Source organism: Styela clava, chromosome 6 (genome assembly GCF_964204865.1).
Source record: "Styela clava chromosome 6, kaStyClav1.hap1.2, whole genome shotgun sequence".
Classification (NCBI taxonomy): Eukaryota; Metazoa; Chordata; class Ascidiacea; order Stolidobranchia; family Styelidae; genus Styela; species Styela clava.
In genome coordinates this window covers 6,541,629-6,566,137 of record NC_135255.1, presented here as the reverse complement: position 1 = coordinate 6,566,137, position 24,509 = coordinate 6,541,629, and the positions used below count along the sequence as shown (strand labels likewise).

The 24,509-nt window shown below is 35.9% G+C and overlaps 4 protein-coding genes across 6 annotated transcripts in view; 2 read left to right on the top strand and 2 right to left on the bottom strand.

Moving 5' to 3' along the window:
- The first annotated feature begins 537 nt into the window (after positions 1-537).
- Positions 538-6,288, top strand: LOC120331251 (uncharacterized). The gene is made up of 4 exons (XM_078113801.1): positions 538-689; positions 5,374-5,530; positions 5,655-5,764; positions 6,074-6,288. The coding sequence occupies exons 1-3, from the start codon at positions 538-540 to the stop codon at positions 5,712-5,714; spliced, it is 369 nt and encodes a 122-aa protein (XP_077969927.1). The 3' UTR covers positions 5,715-5,764; positions 6,074-6,288.
- Positions 6,289-7,672: 1,384 nt separating this feature from the next.
- LOC120331216 (putative methyltransferase DDB_G0268948) lies at positions 7,673-9,422 on the bottom strand. The gene has a single exon (XM_039398289.2). The coding sequence runs from the start codon at positions 9,350-9,352 to the stop codon at positions 8,483-8,485; it is 870 nt and encodes a 289-aa protein (XP_039254223.2). The 5' UTR covers positions 9,353-9,422; the 3' UTR covers positions 7,673-8,482.
- Positions 9,423-11,087: 1,665 nt separating this feature from the next.
- On the top strand, positions 11,088-12,933 carry LOC120331215 (uncharacterized). Its single transcript, XM_039398288.2, has one exon. The coding sequence runs from the start codon at positions 11,738-11,740 to the stop codon at positions 12,605-12,607; it is 870 nt and encodes a 289-aa protein (XP_039254222.2). The 5' UTR covers positions 11,088-11,737; the 3' UTR covers positions 12,608-12,933.
- Positions 12,934-16,290: 3,357 nt separating this feature from the next.
- LOC120331163 (uncharacterized) overlaps positions 16,291-24,509 on the bottom strand; it is a 30,183-nt gene continuing 21,964 nt past the window's right edge. For all 3 annotated transcript variants that reach the window (XM_039398205.2, XM_039398207.2, XM_039398209.2), the window contains exons 21-26: positions 22,856-23,233; positions 21,464-21,631; positions 20,191-20,525; positions 19,681-19,852; positions 18,505-18,691; positions 16,291-18,183 (exon numbers count right to left, since the gene is read on the bottom strand). In XM_039398205.2, the coding sequence (XP_039254139.2) occupies positions 18,000-18,183; positions 18,505-18,691; positions 19,681-19,852; positions 20,191-20,525; positions 21,464-21,631; positions 22,856-23,233 (1,424 nt within the window). In that variant the 3' untranslated portion in view covers positions 16,291-17,999. The remainder of the gene's footprint in view (positions 18,184-18,504; positions 18,692-19,680; positions 19,853-20,190; positions 20,526-21,463; positions 21,632-22,855; positions 23,234-24,509) is intronic.

Below are 24,509 nucleotides of genomic sequence, written 5' to 3'. Positions count from 1 at the left end.
ATACGTGCTTCCTCTTCTGCCCTTTTTCTGCGTTTCTGTGCGCCACTGAGAGGTTTTGCTTTCGACATCATTCTGACAGACTTCGAAATTTTGCCGGTGCGATCAGACCACAAGACGCCGAAAATCGACGACTTCCTGGCATTGTTACGTAACAAACCGATTTGAGCAGAACTAACATCAACGTTATAAGATGTGAATAACTGGTTTTGCAATGCAACTTTTAGTTTTGCGGCTTAAATTTATAAATTCTAACCGCTTGGGCCCCTTTGCGCTGTGGGCCCTCCCGCTACCGCGGGGGTTGCGGGGGTGGATGCTACGCCACTGGTTATATTTCATGAATAAGTAACTACGGGATTCTATTGTCTTTCGTATCATAGTCACATGTTGTACCAGATGAGATGCAATCATAGATGTGTGCTGTCGTTGAAGAGGGTGCTCAAGAATTAAATAAAAAAACAGCGAAATTTTAGACTAAACATTGGCTCTGTTAAAGTAACAACTATTTCTGACACATTATATAGGTTAGTTTACATAAAAATGAAGCTTCCTGTTATAGACTTCGCCAGTTGTGCGATATACGAAACAAAAATATATATATCTACGAAAGATTTGAAGTATGTTGGAGAATCAATTGTGAAAGCTTTTCACTCGGCCGGCTTCGTTTATCTAAAAGATACTGATATATCAAAGTAAAACAGCAACGTGAAAAGGAAAGTGACTCAGAATATCGGAAAATTTATAATGTTAAACTCTATGCAAGTACACAGGAACATTCCGAATATTCAGAATTTATATTTGGATACTTTAACAATTAAGTGTTGTGATACTAATGATAATACTCTGGCAAACTTGTTATTGTCTTACATTCAGTCCACCAAAGCAATATATTTAGTTTAGTGCTATTCAATGATCGATGTATTTTATCATTTTTCCATACAGGAATGATGTTGAGAAAGGGAATAAAACTGCAAAACAGGGGGGGGGGGGTCATACTTCCATATTGGATGTATATCAGTGGCGGCGCGTCAACAGGGCCAACCGGGGCAATGCCCCGGTTGTTTTTTCGGTATAATAAAATATTCGAAAAATACCTCAATATCGGTTGCACAGACTGTCTACACTAGCCATATTCTCCCGACATGGTTCCTTTTTTTGCTCGCAAAGCCTTCGCCGAACGTCGACGGGGCGACGCCGATTTTGCCGCGGTTGCTCATTGTATATCGTATTCTCTCTTTTATCTTCCACTCGCCGCGATTGTCTCGTTTGTTTTCTGTTTCTTTTACTAAATCATCGGGGCCGATCGGGGCTAGTCCCGAAATTATGACGACACAATGCCGACGTTTCTTACAACAACGTGTTGACATATTCACGCATTCCTTCTCGTTCGTTGGTTGCTTGAAGAGTTGATAGTTTCCTCGCCTTCGTTTTTGTCGCTTGTTTCGCTATTTGAATCAGTTAGAGACCTTTAGTCCATTTGCTTTCGATTTTCCACATTCCTTTTGAGCTCCTCACTTCTTTCCGGCTTCGCATTTCTTAGCCTTAGACCTCATAATGAATAAGGTTGATGCACTACTTCGCACTCCGTTTTCGCAGCTGCCGCTGGAACAAAAATTAGAGGTACAACGTCTTGGGCTTTATCAACCAAAAAATTGTTCACTGGAACAATCCCATGACGGAGGAAAGCGTCGGCGTACATTCTGCGCAGAAACTTGGTATTGTGACGACCCTTGTTTTGCCTGTTAAATGACATCATGTGATATCGTTTCCATATTTGGTATTCTAGCAGTTTAGACGCTGCGACACGGTCGATCGGTTCTCGGGGACAGCGTGGTCTGTTGGTGTATGGTGTGCGACAGAGGGCAGTCGTCTGAGTGTTTCGGTTTGATTGGTGGGATTTGAATGTCTGTGTGAATGCCTCTGGTCTTCAGGGATGTTTGTCTGTGTTGTGTGACTGTCGGATGTTTTGTGCTGGACAGTGGGCTGACGTAGGGACCATGTTATTGTTCTTACCAGTACAGTGCCATTACAGTTCATTTACCGTAATGTTGTATTTTCAGTTTTATCGTGGAATTAGCTTTCATCAGTATTGTTCAAATGTTGTGCACCTATAGAATTGTTTATAGTCTTTTTGAATGCCTGTCATAAGTTACTTTCGGCCTGTTTTGCAAATTGCAGTAGCTAGTTTATTGTACCAGATTCTAGGGGTCATTTGGTTTTTATTCAGAGCTGTCTTGGATTTCAGGGTTTGTCAGTGTTTTTGTTGTGTATGTGGTCTTTCTTGCATTTTACTGCCTGGTATCTATTATTTTTATTTTATGCTTTTCGTTCCTTTGGGGAGTGTTTGGTTGTTTTGGATCGTTTACTGTTCGAGTTGTTAATAAATGACATAAAATAGCATAAAGACTTGGACTATTGAGAGAAAACTTGACGTCAGATCATATTAGAAGATATTCTGAACCTGGATAATTATTTCATACATTGCCGGTACGCTACAGTATGAAAAACACGAATGGTTGTGTTACAGCGAGGTCAAAAATGCACTTTTTTGTTTTTATTGCCTACTTTTTGCTACCGATCGTGACTCACGTTGGTGTAAATTTGGTTTTAGAGATCCCAAACATCTTTCCGAGCGTGCCAGGGATCATCAATCTTCTATGGAGCATCTGGACAATGCAGTAAAATACCGTACATTCGGAAATGTTAATATTGCAGCACAGTTGGATGAAGGACGCGCGGTTTCTATTCGTCGGCACAACCAAAACGTCGAGAAAAACCGCCATGTTCTCGGTCGATTGATAGATGTTTTGAAGTTCATTGGTTGTCACGAGCTGTCCCTCCGTGGGCACGATGAACGGGCTGGCTCTTCTAATATAGGGGTATTTTTGGATATGATGGAATACACCGCATCCCTAGATACAGTATTGAGAGATCATCTTGATGCTGCAACTGTTTCGAAAGGGACATCTAAGGATATCCAAAATGATTTGCTCGACTCAATATATAAAATTTGGTGACCGTACATTTGAACGCATGTACATTTGAACTCATGCGTATATCCACGAGTTCAATCTATATGCGGGTGCTAAAACCCATGGGTTAGGGTTAGTATGAGTTTAACTATCCGTGAAACAAAAAAAAATTCCATATGTGCAATAGCATACAGGTGCAATTGTCATGGGTTCAAATGTACGTGGGTTCAAATGTAATGGAACCATAACATTTATTTACAACATTTGGCTCTGGAAATTGAGAATTGCCAGTTCCTTTCGATTCAGTCTGACGAGACAACTGACATCACGTGCGTTTCCCAACTGGCTGTGATTTTTCGGTTTGTGAAAGATGGTAAACCTACCGAGAGATTTCACAGCTTTGTACCAATCGTTGATCGCACGGCTTGCGGGATATCGGCTGTACTGAAAGAAGTGTTACAGCCTTACAACACGAAGTCAAAATTGATAGCTCAAACTTATGACGGCGCGGCAGTCATGAGTGGGTCGAAACATGGTGTTCAAGTTTATATAAAAGAAGATTTTCCTCATGCGCATTTTTTACATTGTTATGCACACCAATTTAACCTCGTTATTAAAAATATGTGTCTTGATACCCCTCTCGTCCGTATATTTTTTGCAAATGTTTCGGGGTTTTCCTCATTTTTTTCCGTTTCGCCGAAGCGCTCTGACCTCCTTCGCCAGATATGTAGCCGCCGTCTCCCAGCTTGTGCACCAACACGTTGGAACTTCCAATCACGCGTGGTGCAGAGCGTGTTCGAAATTAGGTCTGAGCTCATTGAGTGTTTCATTGGCATTCAGAGCTCTCCGGTTTAGGACGAACGCTCTGTGAGGGAGGCGGCAGGTCTAAAGCGTCTGCTAGAAGATGGTGAGTTTTCATTTTTTCTCCACAATATTCTATCACGTGGATGTATTATACGGCGCATTGCAGTCAAGGCTAATGGATGGAGCGTCTGTGCAGTCGTGTATTTCAGACTTCTGCAATGCCGTATCTCGTATCCGGGAAACAATAAAATACGACGACACATGGAGTGCTTCTTTACGCCGCGGGCAAACAACGCAGCGTTTGATTTTGTCTGCAAAGGAATGCTGTGACATTCTGGTGAATCAAATAGGCGATCGTCTGCGCACTGAACACCTTGCCGCGTTCTCTTTGATGAACCCCAAAAATTTTTCAAAATTTGCACGTCAATTTCCCATCCATTTGTTGGCTACTGTCTCCAAATTTTACCCCATGATGAACGTGGGTAAATTGGAAAATGAATTGCGATGTATATACACCAATCAAACTTTTTTGAACATCACATCAACTTGCGCGCTCTATGGGTTCCTCATAGATAACACTCTAGTAACTACCTTTGCGGCGTCTACAAAATTTCTGGACATCATTTTGACGACGCCTATTTCTTCCGCCGACGCAGAGCGAACATTCAGCACGCTGAAGCGTATTAAAACGTATCTCAGAAACACAATGAAGCAAGATAGATTAAATTCCTTGGCTGTTTTATCCATTCACAGAGACGTTATTTCTGGGATGCATGACTTTAATCAGCGCGTTATTGAGCATTTTGCTTCCAAGAAACCGCGGCGTGTTGCATATATGTTCAAGCAGTAGAAGTCTAGCAGCATATATATCTATGAGTGAGCGACGCATGTCCTTATCTTTGCATTAACTTTCCTTTCTTCATAGTAACGTTTTAAACCTTATTTTAGGTTTTGTCTGCTTTCCCGAAGTTTCTGTTAATATGTCATTGTATTTATCTGGGTAAATATTGCCTTTCTTTTTGAAAGAGGTTTCAAAACTAACTATGTCTATATTTATTAATCCCTTGACTTGGACCGGTTTTAAAGACACTTTCTTATCGTTAAAAATTGTCGCTTTTGCCGATTGGTTGTTACCGATGGAATGGTTTTTATACTTATAAAATGATGGGAGAACTTACAGCGCTCATCCTGTCCCCGTAGATGGGGGTGACTTGGTCCCGCAGTTATGCTCGAAAATAAATTTAAAAAAAATCTACTACTTTCCATCCATATAATTTCCTAGCAAACTTAGTGAGCTATATATATATAGTTCATATGACAACGTGGCGTATTACTTGTTCGTTGAAGACTTTCAACAGTTTTTCCAATTTGCAAAATTCTGTGAATTGAATTTAAGATAGTTTCGATGATCCCAACTCACCATTTCGAGCGCGGTAAAGCATTTTTTGTATACTTTGGGGCTACGTCAGACCTATGAAAAATTTCAAATGCAGTTCGTACGCTCAGTATGAACAGAAGATATCTGTCTGATTGGTAATTACATTGTTATCCCATTTTCATCAACACAGGATAAAGAATACTTGATGAAATGTCATTCTAGAATGAACGATGAAAAGAATTTAACCACGATCAGAACACATTACTACCCGGGAATACCCGATAAGTGTTCGTTCGAACCAGGTCAAGTTCGTCTTGGTGAACATACTGATTTTGGATCTTTTACTATTTTGTTTCAAGATAAAGTGGGCGGACTGCAGGTTTGTTTCAATTATCATTATTAAAATATTTTTATGTTTCTGTTTAATTCAACTTAAAAAAAAGAGAAACATAGTTGATAGCCATTTTTCTACATATTTTAAACGGTTACAACAAAATATTAAGGTAAGGGCACAGATGGAGAATACGTGGATGCCACTCCTATACCGGGAACAGCATAAGTAAACATAGGAGATGCTTCGCAGTTTTGGACACAAGGAAGACTCAAATCAACGGTAATTTAGTTTTCAATGTCTCCAAAAAATAAAGTTATTCATAGGTGCTAATGTATACGTTTATATATATACATTGTAAGTCATGATGAACGTTTATCCAATTATAATTTTAAAATGCGCCACACTACTTTGTATTAGTGTTTTCGCAAAAAATTGTTGTCAACTAGTTTGGGAGGATGGTGCTTGGGGCTTCCGATGGCATTTTATGCTGTGCTATTTATAATAGATACAATATTGAGCGTTTATATTCAGAATATAAAATGGTATTTATTTGTGGTGGGAAATATAACTTTACTTTGGTTTCCGCAGATGCTGAAATGTGAAAATGAAGAAACAACAGAATGATCAAGAGTACAACATTGTCAAATACCACCAAACAGATGGAACAACAACTCCACATTCTACCGAGTTGATTTCGGATGCACATTGGATCAATCAAATTCATTGTATTATTGTTCATAATTAGGCACTAAAAAAAGTATATATATATGGAAAAATATAGAACGACTGCGAAATTTATCCGATTATTGTGGAGAACTGGAATTAGTATGCAAATATATGTATGTAATGATCTATATTATTATTTTATTTATTATCAAAAAAAAAAATATATATATAATGGAGTTTATTCTGGATAATATTCTACACTCCGGTATACAAATCACTGAATCAGGGGTAGAAATATTATTACATAACTTGGCGATATGGTCCGGACAGTAGTAGTAGTAGCCTTCATTTATTTCATCGATACGATAATTTAAAAATTCTTCCTCGTCATGATGATATCGGAACGCCTAAAATCAATATTGGCCGACCGTATGTATGTGATCATACAGTTTGAAGACGTCAAGAAACCTCACGTAGAACAGGTTTGGAACGCAACTAAATGAACGCCACATGTTCGATGTTATGTTATGTGCTTTATCCAATTTGGCATAGCACTTTTAAAGAATATTGATGGGCGAAGGCGATCCCCCTTCAAAACCCTATATATATAGATATTTAGCTAAATTCCTTATCACATTAAGCGAGAGTATAGTGAATCTGAAATATTTCGAAGCTTCAGCATGTTTATACTTACCCAATATATTCTTTACGTCAAAAAAGGTGGGAAACTATGAAGTTAGATGCCCAGCAATATTGATTTTACAACCACTATTTTGCAAGGGAAAGCAACATTGCTATTGATTTCTAGTCAGACTAGATTCTTTGTATACATACTGTGTTTCCCCCAAAATAAGACCTACTCTGAAAATAAGACCTAGCCCGAATTTTACGAACGATTTTAATGTAAGCCCATCCCTTAAAATAAAACCTAGTCAACAACGCGACTTTTTTGACTTAGTCGATAGCAAGAAATCTCTCCTACGCGTTTTAAATGATTCATAAATTGATGATTTAATGTTTATGAGTAAATGGATACCGGTTTTCTTATTTTGTATATTCAAAAATATCGTAATTCTCTACTTTGTAATTTTGTTTTTGATAAATGAAAATATAAGACATCCGTCGAGAATAAGCCTTGGTGGTATTTTCCGTAAGAAAAGTGAAATAAGACCCAGTTTTATTTTCAGGAAAACACGGTATATGTGTCATTTCCCTTCGTTTCTGCCCTCTTTTATGTATCAACTGTAAATATGTATGTTATTGTTATTACTATTCCAGCGTTAACTTCCTTGAGTTCAGTTATTAAATTGAAGTTTTAATCTAATAACTGCATTGCAATCTCTGTCTGGACTATTCCAATCTTGCACACTACTAGCTTGTGCGACTTTCAATTCAAATATTTGGTGATCAGGTTGATTGTACGCACATCTCACTAAGCCAGTGGTTTCCAACCTTTTTATCTTAATTTCCCACTTTCATTCCCCACAACATATCAACCCCCTTGAAAAGAAACGCCAATTTATTGCGCCCTCTAGCATTCCAAGATAGTGACAATCCGTGTAAAGAAAACCAGTGTTATTCATCGAATAGGACAATTCAACGCATAAGATTACAAACTAGATAGAGATCGGAGACCGCCGACATATCGATCTGCGGTTTCGATTCCCTCGCTCTGACTCAACCGCATGTCCCATCACCAATCAATTAATAACTCGCTAATTATACGACATAAAAATTCATCCAAAATCAATAGGCTTCTGGTCCGAGATATGATGAATGCACATGCTAAATTTGGAGCAGATTCATCCTCGCTTTCGTGAGATATCGCGTAACATACGAAAGTGAAATAAACAGACAAATACCTATCAACATACTTACCGATCGAAGTCGATAAGTAATAAGTAATAAACGCATCAGAATTTACATTACACTATCAATATCAATTTTGCCATTGTTTTTTTGACATGATAGATCGTATGTCGGGGTCCATTTTCGAAAATGCGCATCATTGTTATTGGACAAGAAGACCTGCTTCATCTTTGACGCCGAAGACTTGCTCAGCAGAATATCAGCGCACTCCACCAGGCAATGTTTTAGCAATGTCTCACCAATGTAATGGGGCTTTTCCGGTCATTTCTATTCGCAGGAAAACTGCATAAGATACAAAATCTGAGATGAACACGACCACTCTGTTTGTGAAATAGCAATTTTATGTGTGATGGAAGCAAAATTTCCATTGAATATATACTGTCTATATGATAGAGCTAACGTCCAGTACTCAAGTTATTCAAATTTTGGTTTCATATAATATTAAATTACTAAATCCATTAACTACTGCTTTGTGCAGACGATAACATTATAATCAAGCTTGAGAAGCAGTTTTACGTCGTCATCCGATTCATTCTCTCTTTCAAGAGCTCTTTTGATGTCACTTGCAAAGACGTCAAGCGGATCAATTGATGGCTTCTCTTTTTCAATAAAAATATGGTAATCACCCATAGTTGAAATAAATGCTTTGAATTGTGACAACGTTAAAAGCATCTCGTGTTCAAGCCTCTTCAGCCATTGCTTGTTGCCTTGTTGGATTTCTTCATAAATACATTTGTAGCCATTATAACATTCATAGTTCCTGTCGTGTGCATGAACGTTTTGAGAAAATTTGATAACGATATCATTTATATCAATCAAACTTAAACGCAGTTTTGGTTTCTCTGCGTCTTTCTGCCCGACATTACTGATGCCTTTCAATACATCAACGTAGATGGCGCAGCAACCATTTGGCTTTAAGACTCTTTTGCACTCTTCTAAAAACTTCGGTATGTTTAGCCAGTGAGCAGCAGTTCCACAACCCACCAGATCGATGCTGTTGTCTTCAACAGGAAATCTATGATCGTTAACAAGTTGGAAAGATATATTTTCTGTTTCGTTAATCTCTTTCGCCTTTTCTATTTGAGCTTCACTGATGTCGATTCCTAATATTGAGCGAAAAAATGGGGCAAATATGAAGGTAGATTGCCCGGCGCCACAGCCAACGTCTAACATTTTTTCAAACTTCTTGCTTTGTGGGCTTGAGCCCATTTTTTCACTCAAATATTCCATAATAGCCTGTGGCACGATTGGCGGATACGGTGGTCGATACTTGAAATAGATTTCTGTTATCGATTTACCTTCATAAACCCTGATTAAATTTGCTTTATTCATGGCTTTCAATTGCTTCAAACCATAAAAATAAACCAAAATAAATGAACTACAAACTTTATAAAACAGCAATGTATGGTATAATCAATATTTTACATTGACTGACATTCCATCATTGCCGAACAACCGTGTTCCGACTATTGATGTAAAGGGTTACAACAATATACGTAATAAAATAGATGTGTCAATCAATATGCTGAAAAATAGCATTTTATCGTGCAAGGTGCACGTTGATTAATATCATGTTTTAGGCATTTCAAGGTCACTATAAAATCTCATTTAACTGGTTCAATCATGCCTAAAATCAATATTTGGCGAGTCATATGTATGTGATCAGCAGTTTGAAGATGTCAAGGAACTTCACGAAGAACAAGTTTAGAACGCAACCAAATGAACACCGCATGTACGATGTTATGCTTCTTCTTGCCTCATCCAATTTGGCACCGCCCCTTCCGAATATTGATGTGTGAACGCAGTGGCGTATCTACCTAAAATAGCGCATGTGGCAATATTTAAAAACGTGCCCCCTTAATCGTTGACTTACAATTTTTAACGATTATAGGTAAATTGAGATACATGTACGGTATATTTTGAGTAAAAACGCGAATTTCAGTTATTCTAATTTGAAATTATTTTATTGAAACATTTCCCGATTAAAACTTTTCGCCCTCTTTTCGCCGCTTTCGAAACAGCGACCATGGCAAGAGCCATGGCTTCCATGTCATGGATACGCCACTGTGCGAACCCAATCTTATATATATATATATATGTATTTTAAAACCATTTGAAGTCTGTACGCATATGAAGTCTAAAATGTTGTTTATCGCATTAATTAGCGAATGTATGACGAATCAGAAATAATTCGAAGCTTTGACATGTTAAACTTTCCCAATATATTCTATACGTAGAAAAAACAGAGTGGGTAACTATGGAGTTGGATGTTGAGCAAAATAAATTTTACAACCATTATTTTGCGAGGAAAAGCAACAGCGCTATTGATTTCTAGTTCCTGTTCTACTGGAATTATTGATTTTAGTTCAAGATGGCATCTTCACAATATATACAAATATATTTCTGTAACGTTTCGTCTGACCAAGGTCTGATTTCCTCAGACATACATAGTTCCACTATAACACGCATGCCAAATAATCAATAAAATTAAAATTCTTGATTAAATAACAGCGGGTGACTGCAATGAAAGGTCTGTAACGAGATCTCTTTGTTCTGTGTTTAACAAATGAAGTCCAAATTAAACGATGGTGTTTTGTGTTTCTCAGCATTAAATGTTGCAGACCAGAAAAGTCGACTTTGGGTTTTAATACTAGTTCAGATGTCTTCCCGTTTTTCCGATCCCTGGCATAAAATAGCTTGCTGAGACTTGTGATAAACCTCACATCAAATTAGGTTTTCAAGATATATCTAATTCTAATAGAACAGGCTCTCTAATTATTCAGAATACACTCGCATATTTTAGTGAGAATTTATAATAACATTCTTCATATAGACCAATTACTTTGAAATAAGAATCGACAATGAAAAGATTTCAACGCGACTCCTGTGGTTTGAAGAAACAATTTACCAGCGTAGTAACTTGTTTTCATTGTTTACACGTAAAAATGACAATAACTTGAATTTACTTTATTGTCTTTACTTGCTATAATTTTCCTACACTTTATTGAACTTCTTATAGTATTGACTACATTATTTACATACACATAAACTCGATATTTCAGAGTACTGTGTTAGTGTGTTTACTTCATAAACCAAAAAACGGTATACATTGTATGCACTAGGGGCAGGGCAGAGCAAGATAATAACTGCATGAAAGGTCATGAACTCAAGCACCGAATTAAATTAGTATAAAATATGCAATATCACTACAAGTTACTGCTCTTGCTTTTTATGGAGTAACGAAGACCTAATATTCTCCAGAATGAGTTCATGTGTTAAAAATTAAAATATTCCTTTCTTGCATATTCGATTTGCGTTAAATAAGATTTTAAAGTAGCTTTAAAATGCATTGAAAATGATATATATAGATTTATATTTCATTGAAATTATTCATATGCATTGGTGAAATCAGGAGCATCGACAAGTTTCCTCTACCGCCATCTGTGATCTCTCTCGATATCGCCTAAAATAGAATATCAATCAACGTTTTTTGCGTGATAGAATGCATTTTTTAAGCATATTGATTGACACATCCATCTTATGACGTATATTGTTGGAACCATTCTCCCCAATGAAAATTTCCGGAACAAGATAAGTTCTTCGGAAATTAAAAATGGAATGTCAGTCTTTGTCAAATATCGATTATATCATACACTGCTGGTTTATAAAGTCTGTAGTTTCTTTATCTTGATTTCTTTTTTATGGTTTGAATAAATCATGAATGAATCAAATTTAATCCGAGTTTATGAAGGTAATTCAATGGCAGAAATCTACCACAAGTATCGGCCATCGTATCCGCCAATCGTGCCACAGGCTATTATGGAATATTTGAGTGAAAAAGTGGGCTCAGGCCCACAAAGCCAGAAGTTTGAAAAAATGTTAGATGTTGGCTGTGGCACCGGGCAATCTACCTTCATATTTGCCCCATTTTTTCGCTCAATATTAGGAATCGACATCAGTGAAGCTCAAATAGAAAAGGCGAGAGAGATTAACGAAACAGAAAATATATCTTTTCAACTTGTTAACGATCATAGATTTCCTGTTGAAGACAACAGTATCGACTTGGTGGGTTGTGGAACTGCTGCTCACTGGCTCAACATGCCGAAGTTTTTAGAAGAGTGCAAAAGAGTCTTAAAGCCAAATGGTTGCTGCGCCATCTACGTCCCTGCATTGAAAGGCATCAGTAATGTTGAACAGGAAGGCGCAGAGAAACCAGAGCTGCATTCAAGTTTGATTGATATAAAAGATATCGTTTACAGATTTTTTCAAAACGTTCATGCACACGACAGGAACTATGAATGTTATAATGGCTACATGTCCATTTACGAAGAAATTCAACAGGACAACAAGCAGTGGTTAAAGAGGCTTAAACATGAGATGCTTTTAACGTTGCCGCAATTCAAAGCATTAGGTTCGAGCATTGGTGATTACCATATTTTTATGGAAAAAGAGAAGCCATCAATTGATCCGCTTGACGTTTTTGCAAGCGACATTAAGAGAGCTCTTGGAAGAGAGAATGAATCGGATGACGATGTAAAACTGGTTCTCAAGCTTGAATATAAAGTTATCGTCTGCACAAAGCAGTAGTTAATGGATTTAGTAATTTAATATAATTTGGAACCAAAATTTGAATGACTTGAGTAGTTGACGTAACATTTTTGTATATAGACCGTGTATTTTCAATAAAATTTGCTTTCACCACAACTAAAAGAGTGTATCTCAAATTTCGTATCGTCGGACTGAGGCGCAAACGTTACGAAGGACGAATTATTTGAATAAAAACTTGAAAAAATGCAAATATAAAGCGATTGTTTAGTTATGAATAAAAATAGTGTCGGAGAAATTATAATCATTAGTTTTGATTCCCAGTCGAAAGTATGCTGCTCTAATTCATAACATTTTAATAATATGATCTATAGCAGGGGTTCTCAAACTTTTGGTGTTGCGGAGCCCTTGAAAAGTTGAATATTATTCGCGGAGCCCCAAAATAAATGTTAAAATTGTTACTTTCAGATTAATATTCCTGGGCAAGTTAAAAGTACTTTACTTATTTAAAATGCTGAACCTTTTTTAATAGAATTAACACAAGCCATAAATGAATCTGAATTTCATACTAAAGCTGTAAATTTGACACTTGACGAACATATTAATAAATTAGGGGTCGAATCTTTTCTCTTTTGACATTTTTGGAAGACTTAACAGGCCGCTAATAACGTGCGCGATTTTATTTTGTTACAATCGCCGATTTTTTTCGTCAGCATGGCGTGTTTTGAACATCTTTACGCCGGTGTTTATTCTCCTTAAATCAAACATTTCCCTCGGCATATACATGTATTGTTACACAATGACGACGTTAATTCCTTTTTTGTTCTCGTGGGAAATTATGAGTTCAATGTGAAAAACATGTTACCATATAATAGTCATCTGCGACGAAATGTTAAAAATTATAATTAATAAAGAGATAAATCCGCAACTCAAATTTCTTGATTGAAAAACGGCATTCTAAAATATTAAAACTGAAACTTAAAATGGAAGATCACACGTTTGGCTTCAGCAGACTCACCTCAGATTGAAAACGCTTTTATAGACATTGTAAATCACAAAATTTGGTGTTATGTTAGGTTTTCGTCGTAGTAACTGCGAAATCGAAACACAGTCAATTGTGCGCGCGATGTACCTTTTTTTCCCATTCTGAAACTACCGACGAAGCCGCACGCAATCAATTGTGCACGCGATCCACGATGTACCTTTTTCTGAAACTACCGACGGAGCCGAATGCAATAAAATAAATTCTAATTGTTCGTATTTTGCCCAGACATTGTGATTTTTTAAACGGCGATATCCTGCTTAAAAATAATCTCAGGTGCGAAAGAACAAATCAAGTTTGACAAATCCCAAGATCGCGAAAATACGACTCCACTTTATTTATTGTTGGCAGTTTATTACATATTTTATGTTATTTTAGAATAGTATTCTTTCATTTAAGTAATACTAATACTAATCTCGAATCAAACTTGAGTAACGATGATCACAATTACATTATAACGAAGAGACACGTTGAATGCTCGCATCGGTCATGGATTGAATATTTCACGCAACAGAAATCTCGTTATCCGTTTTTTTAATGGCGAAGAATGTTGCGCGGAAATTTCCGATTCCAATTTTGAACCACCTCCCTCTTAAGAATCCTGGCTGCGCTCCTGCTTATAAATAATGTCATTTTTAATTCAGCCTCTTTACCATATTTCGAGGCTGTATTGTTGTCTGATTTTATCAACGCTGTTATTGCTTCTTTCAACAGTTACAAAATTTTGAGTCAGTATTTCGAAGAGTAATCGAATAGCTCGCGGAGCCCCTGGGTTTCTCTCGCGGAGCCCTGGGGCTCCGTACGGAGCACTTTGAGAACCTATGATCTATAGTATACTAATTGTGTTTGAAAGTAATCTTTGCCAGCGAAACTCTGAACACACGATTGATTTTTCGTCTGGTGCAGTTCATTCGTGATAGGTTTGGTATATATATATAGACTGTTATTCATGGAGATATATTCGCAATAATGATGAAGTACATTTGACCATACATTTGAAATTTCAATACCTTCTCAATAAAACATCAAAACCTAAAATCGATTCTTTGGTCTGCAGTGCATAATATGCCTCTAATAGTTTATTGCCATATTATTTGTTGCATAATCAGCTAGTACCAGATTTACTGTGACATACATATATCTGTGTGAAAACGGAGCGTTGTTCATGTTGTGGTAGAGATTTTTTTTAATTTTTACGCAGGAGAATGTCAATTTTCGGGCTTGTGGCTTCTGTGGGATACTTTTTTGTGTGCGATTTTCTCCACTGTGACAGATTTTATTACCTATAGGCTACTACTTATAGTTTTGGTCCTCGTGCCCATGAATTTCAGGAGTGGGCAAAATTTTTCAGTATAAGAGCCGCATAATTTTTAAAATTATTAATATTAGGGCTAATTAAAACATTTTGCATTGTGATTCTTACATGGATACTAATACCGGCGTTTGGACTATTGAATGCGACAACATCAGCAATATTTTCCCCCCACATAATCACAGTCGGAGTATGTGCGTTTAGCACGAGCAACATTCCATGATATAACAAAACTAGCTTCAGTTGATGCATTGGATTCTTTGCCAAATGATATCACAAATTTCTGCCGTCTTTTTAGTAATGATTTAAAGTCATTTCCGTACAGCTGATTTACGAGGGTAGGTAGCCTCGTACGAATTTTTTGTAATTCGTTTCATATTGCCGTTCAACATTGCCGACTTTATTTTGAATTAGCAGCTTACAAGAGATTAAACACAAAGGTTAATTTGTGGGCTAATGAATGCGTATTCAGTATTCTCATATTCGTATTTTCGCTTCTCACTTGAAGACATATCGCACTGTAACTGAGACTAACAACAGCACGCAGCAGCACACATTGACCATTGTGACGTAAATTTTGTCGCTTGACTGATTTAAAATTCCACGCCACAACGATTTTCATACTAAAACATAATTTGTCTTAGTTATTATTGAATTAAAAACTAGAATATCGGTTGGAAACCGAATACTTATCGATCGATAGTTAGGGGATCCCCCAAAACAGAAACTGCAGTTTCGATTCATCCGCTCGTGTAACTTGCGCACTGCGCATCGCACACACACACACTCGGCGGGTCTCAAAATTCTCTCGCTTTACAAAAATCTAGATCACTTAATCAATAATTGATTGATAACTCGCTAATTATACGACATAATTCGCCCAAAATCAATAGGAATCTGGTCCGAGATAAGATGAATGCACATGCAAAATCTGGAGCAGATGCAATCTCGCTTTCGTGAGATATCGCGTGCATCTAACAGACAGACAGACATACATACAGACAAATACCTATCAATATACTTACCGATCTTAAGATCGATAAGTAACAACTGCTACACTACAGTTTCTTAGTTGAATTTTGATAATAAGTAATGATAGCGAGAAGAGCATAAAAACTCTCGCGAGCCGCGGTTTGCTCACCGTTGATATATTTAAACGTCGCTCTCTTTTTCGAATTCATATAGTATTGTTCAAGTGGGTATGTTTTTTCCGGCAAGCTAAGTCGAGGAATCGAGAATCGGAATTAAAATTTTAGGAATCGGATAAGAATCGAATACTTGTAAGTAGTCATACTTAGCATCCTTACTAGCCAGCCAGTAGTGTACAAGAAAAAACAGGAATGAATAGTTCAGGCGGAGATTGCTAAGCAGTTATTAGATTAAAAATTCAATTTAATAACTGAACTCTGTTCAAGAAAGTTAACGCTGGAATAGTAATGACAATAACATACATACATACAGTTAATACATAAAATAAAGCAGAAATAAAGGAAAATGGCACAGATATGTATACAAAGAATCTACTCTGATAATAGCATAGGTGCATCAATAGGCAAGCCTCAATATGCACAATTAGGACGTATGCCAAATTTTACTAAGTGAACAGAAAAACATTTCAATTTTGTTGTGAAATAATCGAAAATTTTTCAAATCGTGGCAAATATTTTTACTTTTTGTCCTGTCTTCACTCAGAATAAGGCTCTATACAAGAATCTTCTTATATGTAGAGCTCCTACTTTCGGAAAAGCCAGAATCTTTCTGGTTTGGCATTGTATACCCAATTCATTTGAATTTCAAACTTATTTTGACAAACTATAAATGACACTAGTGGTAATATCGCATATTTTGGCATTACTAAATAACAAACAAATTATATATGTGAGATAGCTAATGAGGAACAAATGAAAAAAAATGTGACGGCAACACATCATTGAGCGATATTATAGACAGATAATATATGTGCTTCACATGATGAGTATATTTCAATATGTGCGAATATTGTGTTAGTAATATATTTGCAATTAGAACTCAGAATCCAACAAAAATATGAAAAAACCTTAAGAAACTAAAAACAACAGCGATGTTTTTTTGTAAAGCTTGCAATTGAGCAAGTTGATGAAGAGACAACAAAGCACATCATGTCATAAGCAAAAGCGACGAGAATTAGGTTTGAATGTAATTTCAATGTGGATTATTTCCTTTTCTTTATTCATAGCATAACAAATCAATTACAAAATAATTTTAAATTCCACAAGAAGCGTTTTTACTTCTCTCAGAAAAAGATGTTGAACATGCAGCCACTAATGCTAATGCCGATATTTGTAAAAACCAGAATATTTCTAATTCGATGTTGGCTACTCACCTTATTACGACCACCATGCAGTGGTGGCCATAGGGTTTGAACCAGACATCTTCAACTGCAACAATGCTATACGGTGTTGTTTATGTCAACGGCATATCTTATTCCAAAATAACTATAGGAAAAGCATGCAAAAACGTAGCAACAGAACATCAACTTTTAAAGGAACAAAGAAATTCAGAACGAATTAGATAAGAAAAGATAAAAATGGATTGATCTGATAATTATACAGCATTGTAAACAACAATTTATTATGGTTAGGTATGTTATAATTTGCAAGTATATACACTTTTCGTAGAGATTGAAGATGAAAACAATGCCATGATGCATTGAAACACCATAAAATAAGCGAATTTTTGACTGTGGGGCTAGATGTACAACTCTAAACGGATGATATTTTACCCATGTTTTCGTATGCAAGCCTGAAGATAAGTTGAAAGGAAATTACGACTGGGGTACCTCCTTAAAAAGCGACTCAATATAAAAAAAATTTAAATCGTCGAGCGTAACATTTGAAACAGACAGAATGTCTCAACAACGAATCTCACAAAAAAGTTGAGGAACTACATTATTTGAAATTTGCACATGGAATAAACAATAGGGTGCTGTTAACTAAATTAATGATAACTATGAATTTGATTGTATTATAAATCCAGTGAAAGCATGGAATCCTTTTTTTTTGACGAGAGATAAAAATGATCAACAACAAAAATAATATTGGCTAGGAATTTTTTGTGTTAAAAGGAGCTGCTCCAAAAGCATCCAACCCTGGTTGTGGAAATGTTTTTGCGGAGTTATCAGATTGAGGAGACATTTCTTTATTCGTCATTGGCATAAATGGTGTATCACCAAATGCATCAGAAGCCGAGCTGGATTTATTATCACTGGTGTGGTGGTGTCTTGGTCTAAATTAAAAAAAAAAAGCATTAAATGTTAATAAAAAAAGATGAAATTTGAAAATAAAACACTGTTTTGGAAAAATGAGGAAATGTATATTCTTGACTTTAAAACTCCTCTACTTTGGTGAATGTTACTTCGATAATAAAACTAGTTTAGAGAGCATTTATTTGTCCTTAATTTTCAAAATGTGAATTTTTTTCAAAATTTCAACGTTCGTCCTTTTGTCTCAAAATCTGCAAATAGAAAAGTGTCTTCAGAAACTAACTATTCAACTAACTAATTCCAAAACAATGGAATAAACTAAATCTTATATATTGCAGACTTACTTTGGCACAGGTTTTTTCCTCATTCGCTTCTTACCCTCATCTGCACCAACAACGGGGCTCATGTTGGGGCTGCTGCTCCCATTGTGATGATGTGACCCCCTTCTACCACTTCCACTACTACTATTGCTACTGCTTCTTGAAGCTTTCACACGCGTCCTCATCCCAGATCCTTTGCTATTGCTTCGATCTGTGAATTCAAAAAGTATTTGGTTTAGTTCATTTAAACAAATTGGTACGATGGACTGTTTAGTGTTTCAAAATTAGCCCTCATTTGGGTCGTTCTCTGCGAGTCACAAGAAATAGGCCTTCACTAGGTACAGGGTGAATCCCTAAAAAATGAAAGCCAGGTCATTCGATTCAGAATGTATTCCAGATAGAACATAACTTTTGTGAAAAGCGTCTTACATTACTGAAACTTTCGGGTACCATCATACACACAAATAGAAGTTCGAGTGAGTATTTTCATTTTCGTAGAAGTAATTAGAAAATTTAAGAATTCTATTTTTTGGGTCCCCTGCATCAGGTGTGATGATTACGTAATTTGAAGTAAATTAACTGTAATTAAATTAATTTATCACTGACCGTTAAGCATTTTTAAACGAGGCTGATAGAAATAAGTAATGGAAAACAATTAAAAACAAGAATACAGTGATATTTCGGCAGTCGAATGAATTGATACTCGAACAATACGGTAGTCGACCGGAAAATTTTGGTCAAAAGTGCTACGTTACTAGAGTGGATATTCGATGCTATAAAAACCCGAATATGGAAACCCTATCCCATCATATACTTAACATATCAGTGGCTGATTGTTCAGAGCAAACATTGAATGAAATGAAATCATATCCATATCTCACAAACTGAAAATGAGTAGAAGATGGAGAACTGTGATATTGATTGGAATGTATATAAATCTATATAATGAAGGCTGTTTTAAAAAAAAAAAACAATCACAGATTTCATTTTCTATGATGCAGCAAATGTGGACGCAAACAAACAAAATACAAAGAGCTCAGGAGCTCATTTTTGACCAAGAACATTCTAAACAACTCATATTGACGGAATAATAATAAAATTCATTAAATCGGACCACAAAACCTACAACGAAAATGAAGCATTAAAAAGGCGATTGAAAAATTAATCTTAAACATAAAACCACTTAATTTTTCAACCAACCTCTTGGTGAATTATTTTTCCTCGCACCAGAGCTTATCACTTGTCTTCCTGGAGTTTTCTTCCTAATTGCTGCCTTGCGATTTTGTTGAAGATGAGTAAAATGAAGATTGAGTTTCGTTCCAGTATCAGTTTGAGACTGATCTGACGACGATTCCATTTTCACAGGTTCTGGCTGTAAGATTGATAATCAAATAATGACAATGCTGCTAATATATAAGATAGGCCAAAGATCACCGATGTCATTAAAGACTGGATAGCAAAATAGGAAGGTACAATACCAAGCTTCAGTCTTCTAGGATACACCTTCGTCGCTTACTAGTAAGGCTCAGTGATTGGCGCATGTTAAATCGCACCTCTATATACTCTCCGAAGATTCGATCTTGAGAGTTACTATTATGTACTATTATGTTACTGCTAACCCAGTCAAAAAACTATATAATCAAAAAGTAGGAACAAGAGCCTAAAAATATATAAAAATTAATAACACCGAGCATAATTACAAACACTCACTGTAAAAGGTGCAGCTCCAAAAGCATCTTTGTTGGGGTCGGTACTAGGACGAGGCGGCGAAACAGCAGGAGCAGTAAAGGGTGCGTTATCAAAAGGATTGACATCCGTACTAGTATGGGCATCTTCTTCCGGCAAATTTGCCATCATATGTACAGAAGGAACAGCAGCAACATTGAAAGGTGTACATCCAAATAAATCCTCGCCTACGGGGTTAGGAGTGTTGGTGAATGGTGCGTTTGAAAAGACTTCAGACCCGATGGAACTGGTACGTGGTTTTCTATTTATGTGACTTATCGGGGACTTATGAGAGTTGAAGGGTGTAAGTCCAAATTCATCTGTTAGATTAAGAAAATAAGGCACTCATACATCAAAATCATGAATTCGTTCATAATTTGTTCCTTATATAAATTCTATTTCCATATTTTACCACACGTTTTCTGTCCACAGATGACCGTGGTATTTCAGAGTAATAATGCTTAAATTTTTCATAAGGTCGAAAATACGAATCAAAAATTAATCATGATCGGGCAGTTTACCATACATTCTATGTCCTCAAGATTGCCACAGGATTTTAGAATAGTAATGCTTTTTTTGTATGTACGAAAATATGAATAAAACACAATTATCAGTAGAATTCACACAGCGAGTAAATCAAAATTGAAGATACCGGTAATATTATATAAATTACATATAAACATTATTACAATCCACCACCTCTCTCAGTGAGTAATAAACTGAGTAGGAATTGCCTACTAAACGAAAAGATTTCAATCCTTTCTAAATAGTTGTAGCTACTTACGTATCATTAGATATCAGTGGCTGATTGTAGAAGTCAGATATTCCCAACCGGTGGGTAATTCCCCACTTGTGGAGAATTGAGGCGTTACTAGTGGGGAAAATTAACAAACTTGTAGAAAATTACACGCAGTAAACACCACGAATGAATATTGTTACACAATGAAAATCATAATAACACTAGGCAAAGAAAGACACCCATGGTGCTTAAATTTTGTAAAAAACTTTGTGTGAACGTGTTGTTGCGTAGAAGTATATAATCATGGAGGCGCAACACTATGGGCAGTTAATGAAACCAGTGCATCGCAACTTGATTTATACACTCGATTAAACAGAAACCTACCAAATTTTATTGGAGGCTTTAGTAAGTAGGGAATGAAAACCCTCTCTAAATCGAAAGTGGGAAATTCAGAAAAAAGGTTCAGAACCACTGCTACAAGGCCTTGTTCGGAGTGAGACAAAATTAATTTCTTCTTACCAGTATCGTGAAGACTCTCTCCAGGATGATCAACCTCATCCTCATCATCCTCCATGATAAGAGGTTTGCTTCCCAATGCTTCCTCTTCTTCATTTCTATGATGATGTTCCTCATCATCTTCAGATGATGAGAAAGAAGATTCTGAATCCCTAACTTGAGGATATCCTTCTGTAATGATTAAAAATAAAGTCTTTTTTAATATTTACCTTGAATTGCTTGAATGGCGTTTTCTTCATAAACTTAACTGGCATGAGGTGGCGGGCATTGGATTCGAACCTGTGTTTCTAAGAATCCAAAACTAAACCAGAGTTCCAATAAATTTGAAAACAAACTAATTCTTTCCACCATATGAGTAAAAATACCAGTGTCTCATCTTTCTCAAACTGGATAAGCTATGTATATGGGAACAATTGTGAGAATCAAACTCAAGTATGGTCGAAGGCAAAGACATTGGGTACAATCTCATGTTGAACACCTCACTCACCCAGGGTGTAATAAATTACCTAAGCAATGCCGAATCTTCCTGTCCTCAAAATGGAAACTCATTACATATTATTAGTTTTTTTGCAGAGCCTTATCCAGAGGTGCAAAAACAGATGACAAAAACTGTATAAATTCAAGAATTCTGAAAACACTACATCTACATATTTTTTCCTATATAAGGAGAATTTCTCAAAGCATGTGCATTCACTGAGAAATGAAGAAGATTGATTTCTTATTGTTGATAACCACTAAAGTGCCAAGAGCTACTGAGACTATAACGAATTATAGTGTTAAATTTTGCAATAGTAAATGCCAAATAACGAGAGACTTAAAGCAGTTCATGTCAGTTTTAAGAGGTAATTCCACATGATTAAAAGGGTCTGGTATAGTTCAGTACCACGTGGCACATCTAGTTGACCTGACTCAACAATTTTTGCATACGTCATTCCTAACCCCCACCTGACTACGTCTACCTCATCAAAAAATTACGTCATTACGACATCACTGCGGCAAAATAAGTCCCTCCTCCAAAGAATACAGAATACCGTCCAAAACGAGCAGGTAATCACCGGGAATCGAGCAAGCTAATTCTCTCATTGCAACGATTCTAATATGAGAGAGATTGCTGACATTGGTGAGTTTGTTATCGGCGTTGCAGATGTCATTTCGGGCGATCGTAGCTACACTTCGACAAGCTCTATGATTTGATTGTGACATGATTTTTGCATGACATAGTCAGGTGGGAGTTAGGAATAACATATGCAAAATTCGTTAAGCTACACCCACTGGAAGTACTTGTGGTTCTAAACTATATTAGGCCCGATTAAAAGTTCTTGGGAAAAACTTTTGGCACTAAATTTTTTCGAATGGTAATTTGTCCGAACAAATAAAATATAAATCCAATCTTACTTTCTGATCCATCTGCACTAGATCTCTGGTCATCTGAAAATCCAACAACACCAAACACCCTATATCCTTTAATATTAGTTGTTGACATCACCGGAGCTGATTTTCCACTATCAGCACCCTCGTTTCCAAAACCATCAATAGTAAAACTATGTTCAGGGACTACAGTCCCTTTCTCGATACGTATCTGTCCAAAGCTGTCATCACTTTGAACGCTATCGTTCAATGATTTAATAAAATTGTCTTCTTCTACATTCACATTAACAGTGTTTTGTAAATTATTATCAATGTCTTTAGTAACAAAGTTTGAATTGTTCGTATTTTCTATTAGTTCGTCGCTTCCGGTTGGTTCTTCGACATGAGTTGGGAGGTGTTTGTTACCTAGGGTAGAGAGTAAGAACAAATTAATTTTTTATAAATGATCAATAATACAGATTCCAATTGTTTAAAAAAGCCATAAATTCACAAATACAAAAATGAAATTTAAATATATAAAATATATATTTCAAAAGTATTAATTACTCTTTTAAATCTTAAAATTTGGACACACTAAAATCCGGTTCTAAAGGTATATTTCCCACGGTTGATTTTCAGTATCACACAACAGACTCATCCTAAGTACGTTACAAGAGGTCTTCAATTCTCAATTTGTATTTTTTTACATCATAAAATATGTTAAGCATATTATGCTGTAAATACTATTCTCGGCTGAGGACAACTACACCTAATTAACTTTTATAGTTAATAGTAGTTTTTTATATTTTTAATAGCTTCTAAGGTATGGAAATTTTGTTCGAGAAAAATCCTGAAAGTCTAAAAAATATGAATTAATTCAGAAAAGCATTAGAATGGGGTTAGGATCAAATTTCATCTAAATTTTTGATGAAAACTTTTTAATGACGGAATTTCTATAGTACAGTTTCTGAACATCAATTAATAAATGCAAATTCGGATTTCACAATCTCTATATACATTCTTAGCGACTAATATTATTTAGTGAAAATAGACCTCAATACAGGTACTAGAAAATTTTGAAAAATAACTAGAGCTGAGAACTACTTCTGTATTTGCTAAAGCTAATTTCTAACAATTCAAATACTCTAATCTAAACTTGTAATGCTCACACTAGCTTACTCTACTAAAAACTATGAATCGCAACAAAAGAATTAAAGGAAAAGGTGAAGTGGTAGAAAAACAGAGTAATACATTCGATGAATAATATTTTAACTCTTTGTTAAATATTCCTGATGGATCATTTACATGCTATAAATGCTGAAACAGACTAGAAGGTACTTGACTGAAGACTTTTTTAAAAGTAAATACAGTATGTGAATAACCTCAAAAAAGCAGTAAAAAATCAATATAAAAACTAGCATCTCTTTCACAGGTTTTAAAACTTTGTGAAAGAGGAACAATGCCATCAAGTCACACAAAAACAAAATAATGGTGAAATTTTAAATACAAACAAGCACATCAAACAAATTTTGATGCTAAAATTTATCAAAACCACCATCTAATTGAAACACACTATACATAGACACGCTTCGATTACATAGTAAGAAATTGAGGTTAAAGGTATTTTTAATTGCGTGCGGTGCTGTGAAAATTGTGATAAAACAAAACGAAAAGTGCATCTATAAAAGAAAACATCAAACTA

Excerpts from the sequence above, each read along its gene's own strand:
- LOC120331215 (XM_039398288.2), top strand. The coding sequence starts at position 11,738 with ATGAATGAATCAAATTTAATCCGAGTTTATGAAGGTAATTCAATGGCA.
- LOC120331251 (XM_078113801.1), top strand. The coding sequence starts at position 538 with ATGAAGCTTCCTGTTATAGACTTCGCCAGTTGTGCGATATACGAAACA. Across the intron at positions 690-5,373 it reads AAAGATACTGATATATCAAA|AATGAACGATGAAAAGAATT; the intron begins GTAAAACAGCAA and ends ATGTCATTCTAG. Across the intron at positions 5,531-5,654 it reads ATAAAGTGGGCGGACTGCAG|GTAAGGGCACAGATGGAGAA; the intron begins GTTTGTTTCAAT and ends CAAAATATTAAG.
- LOC120331216 (XM_039398289.2), bottom strand. The coding sequence starts at position 9,352 with ATGAATAAAGCAAATTTAATCAGGGTTTATGAAGGTAAATCGATAACA.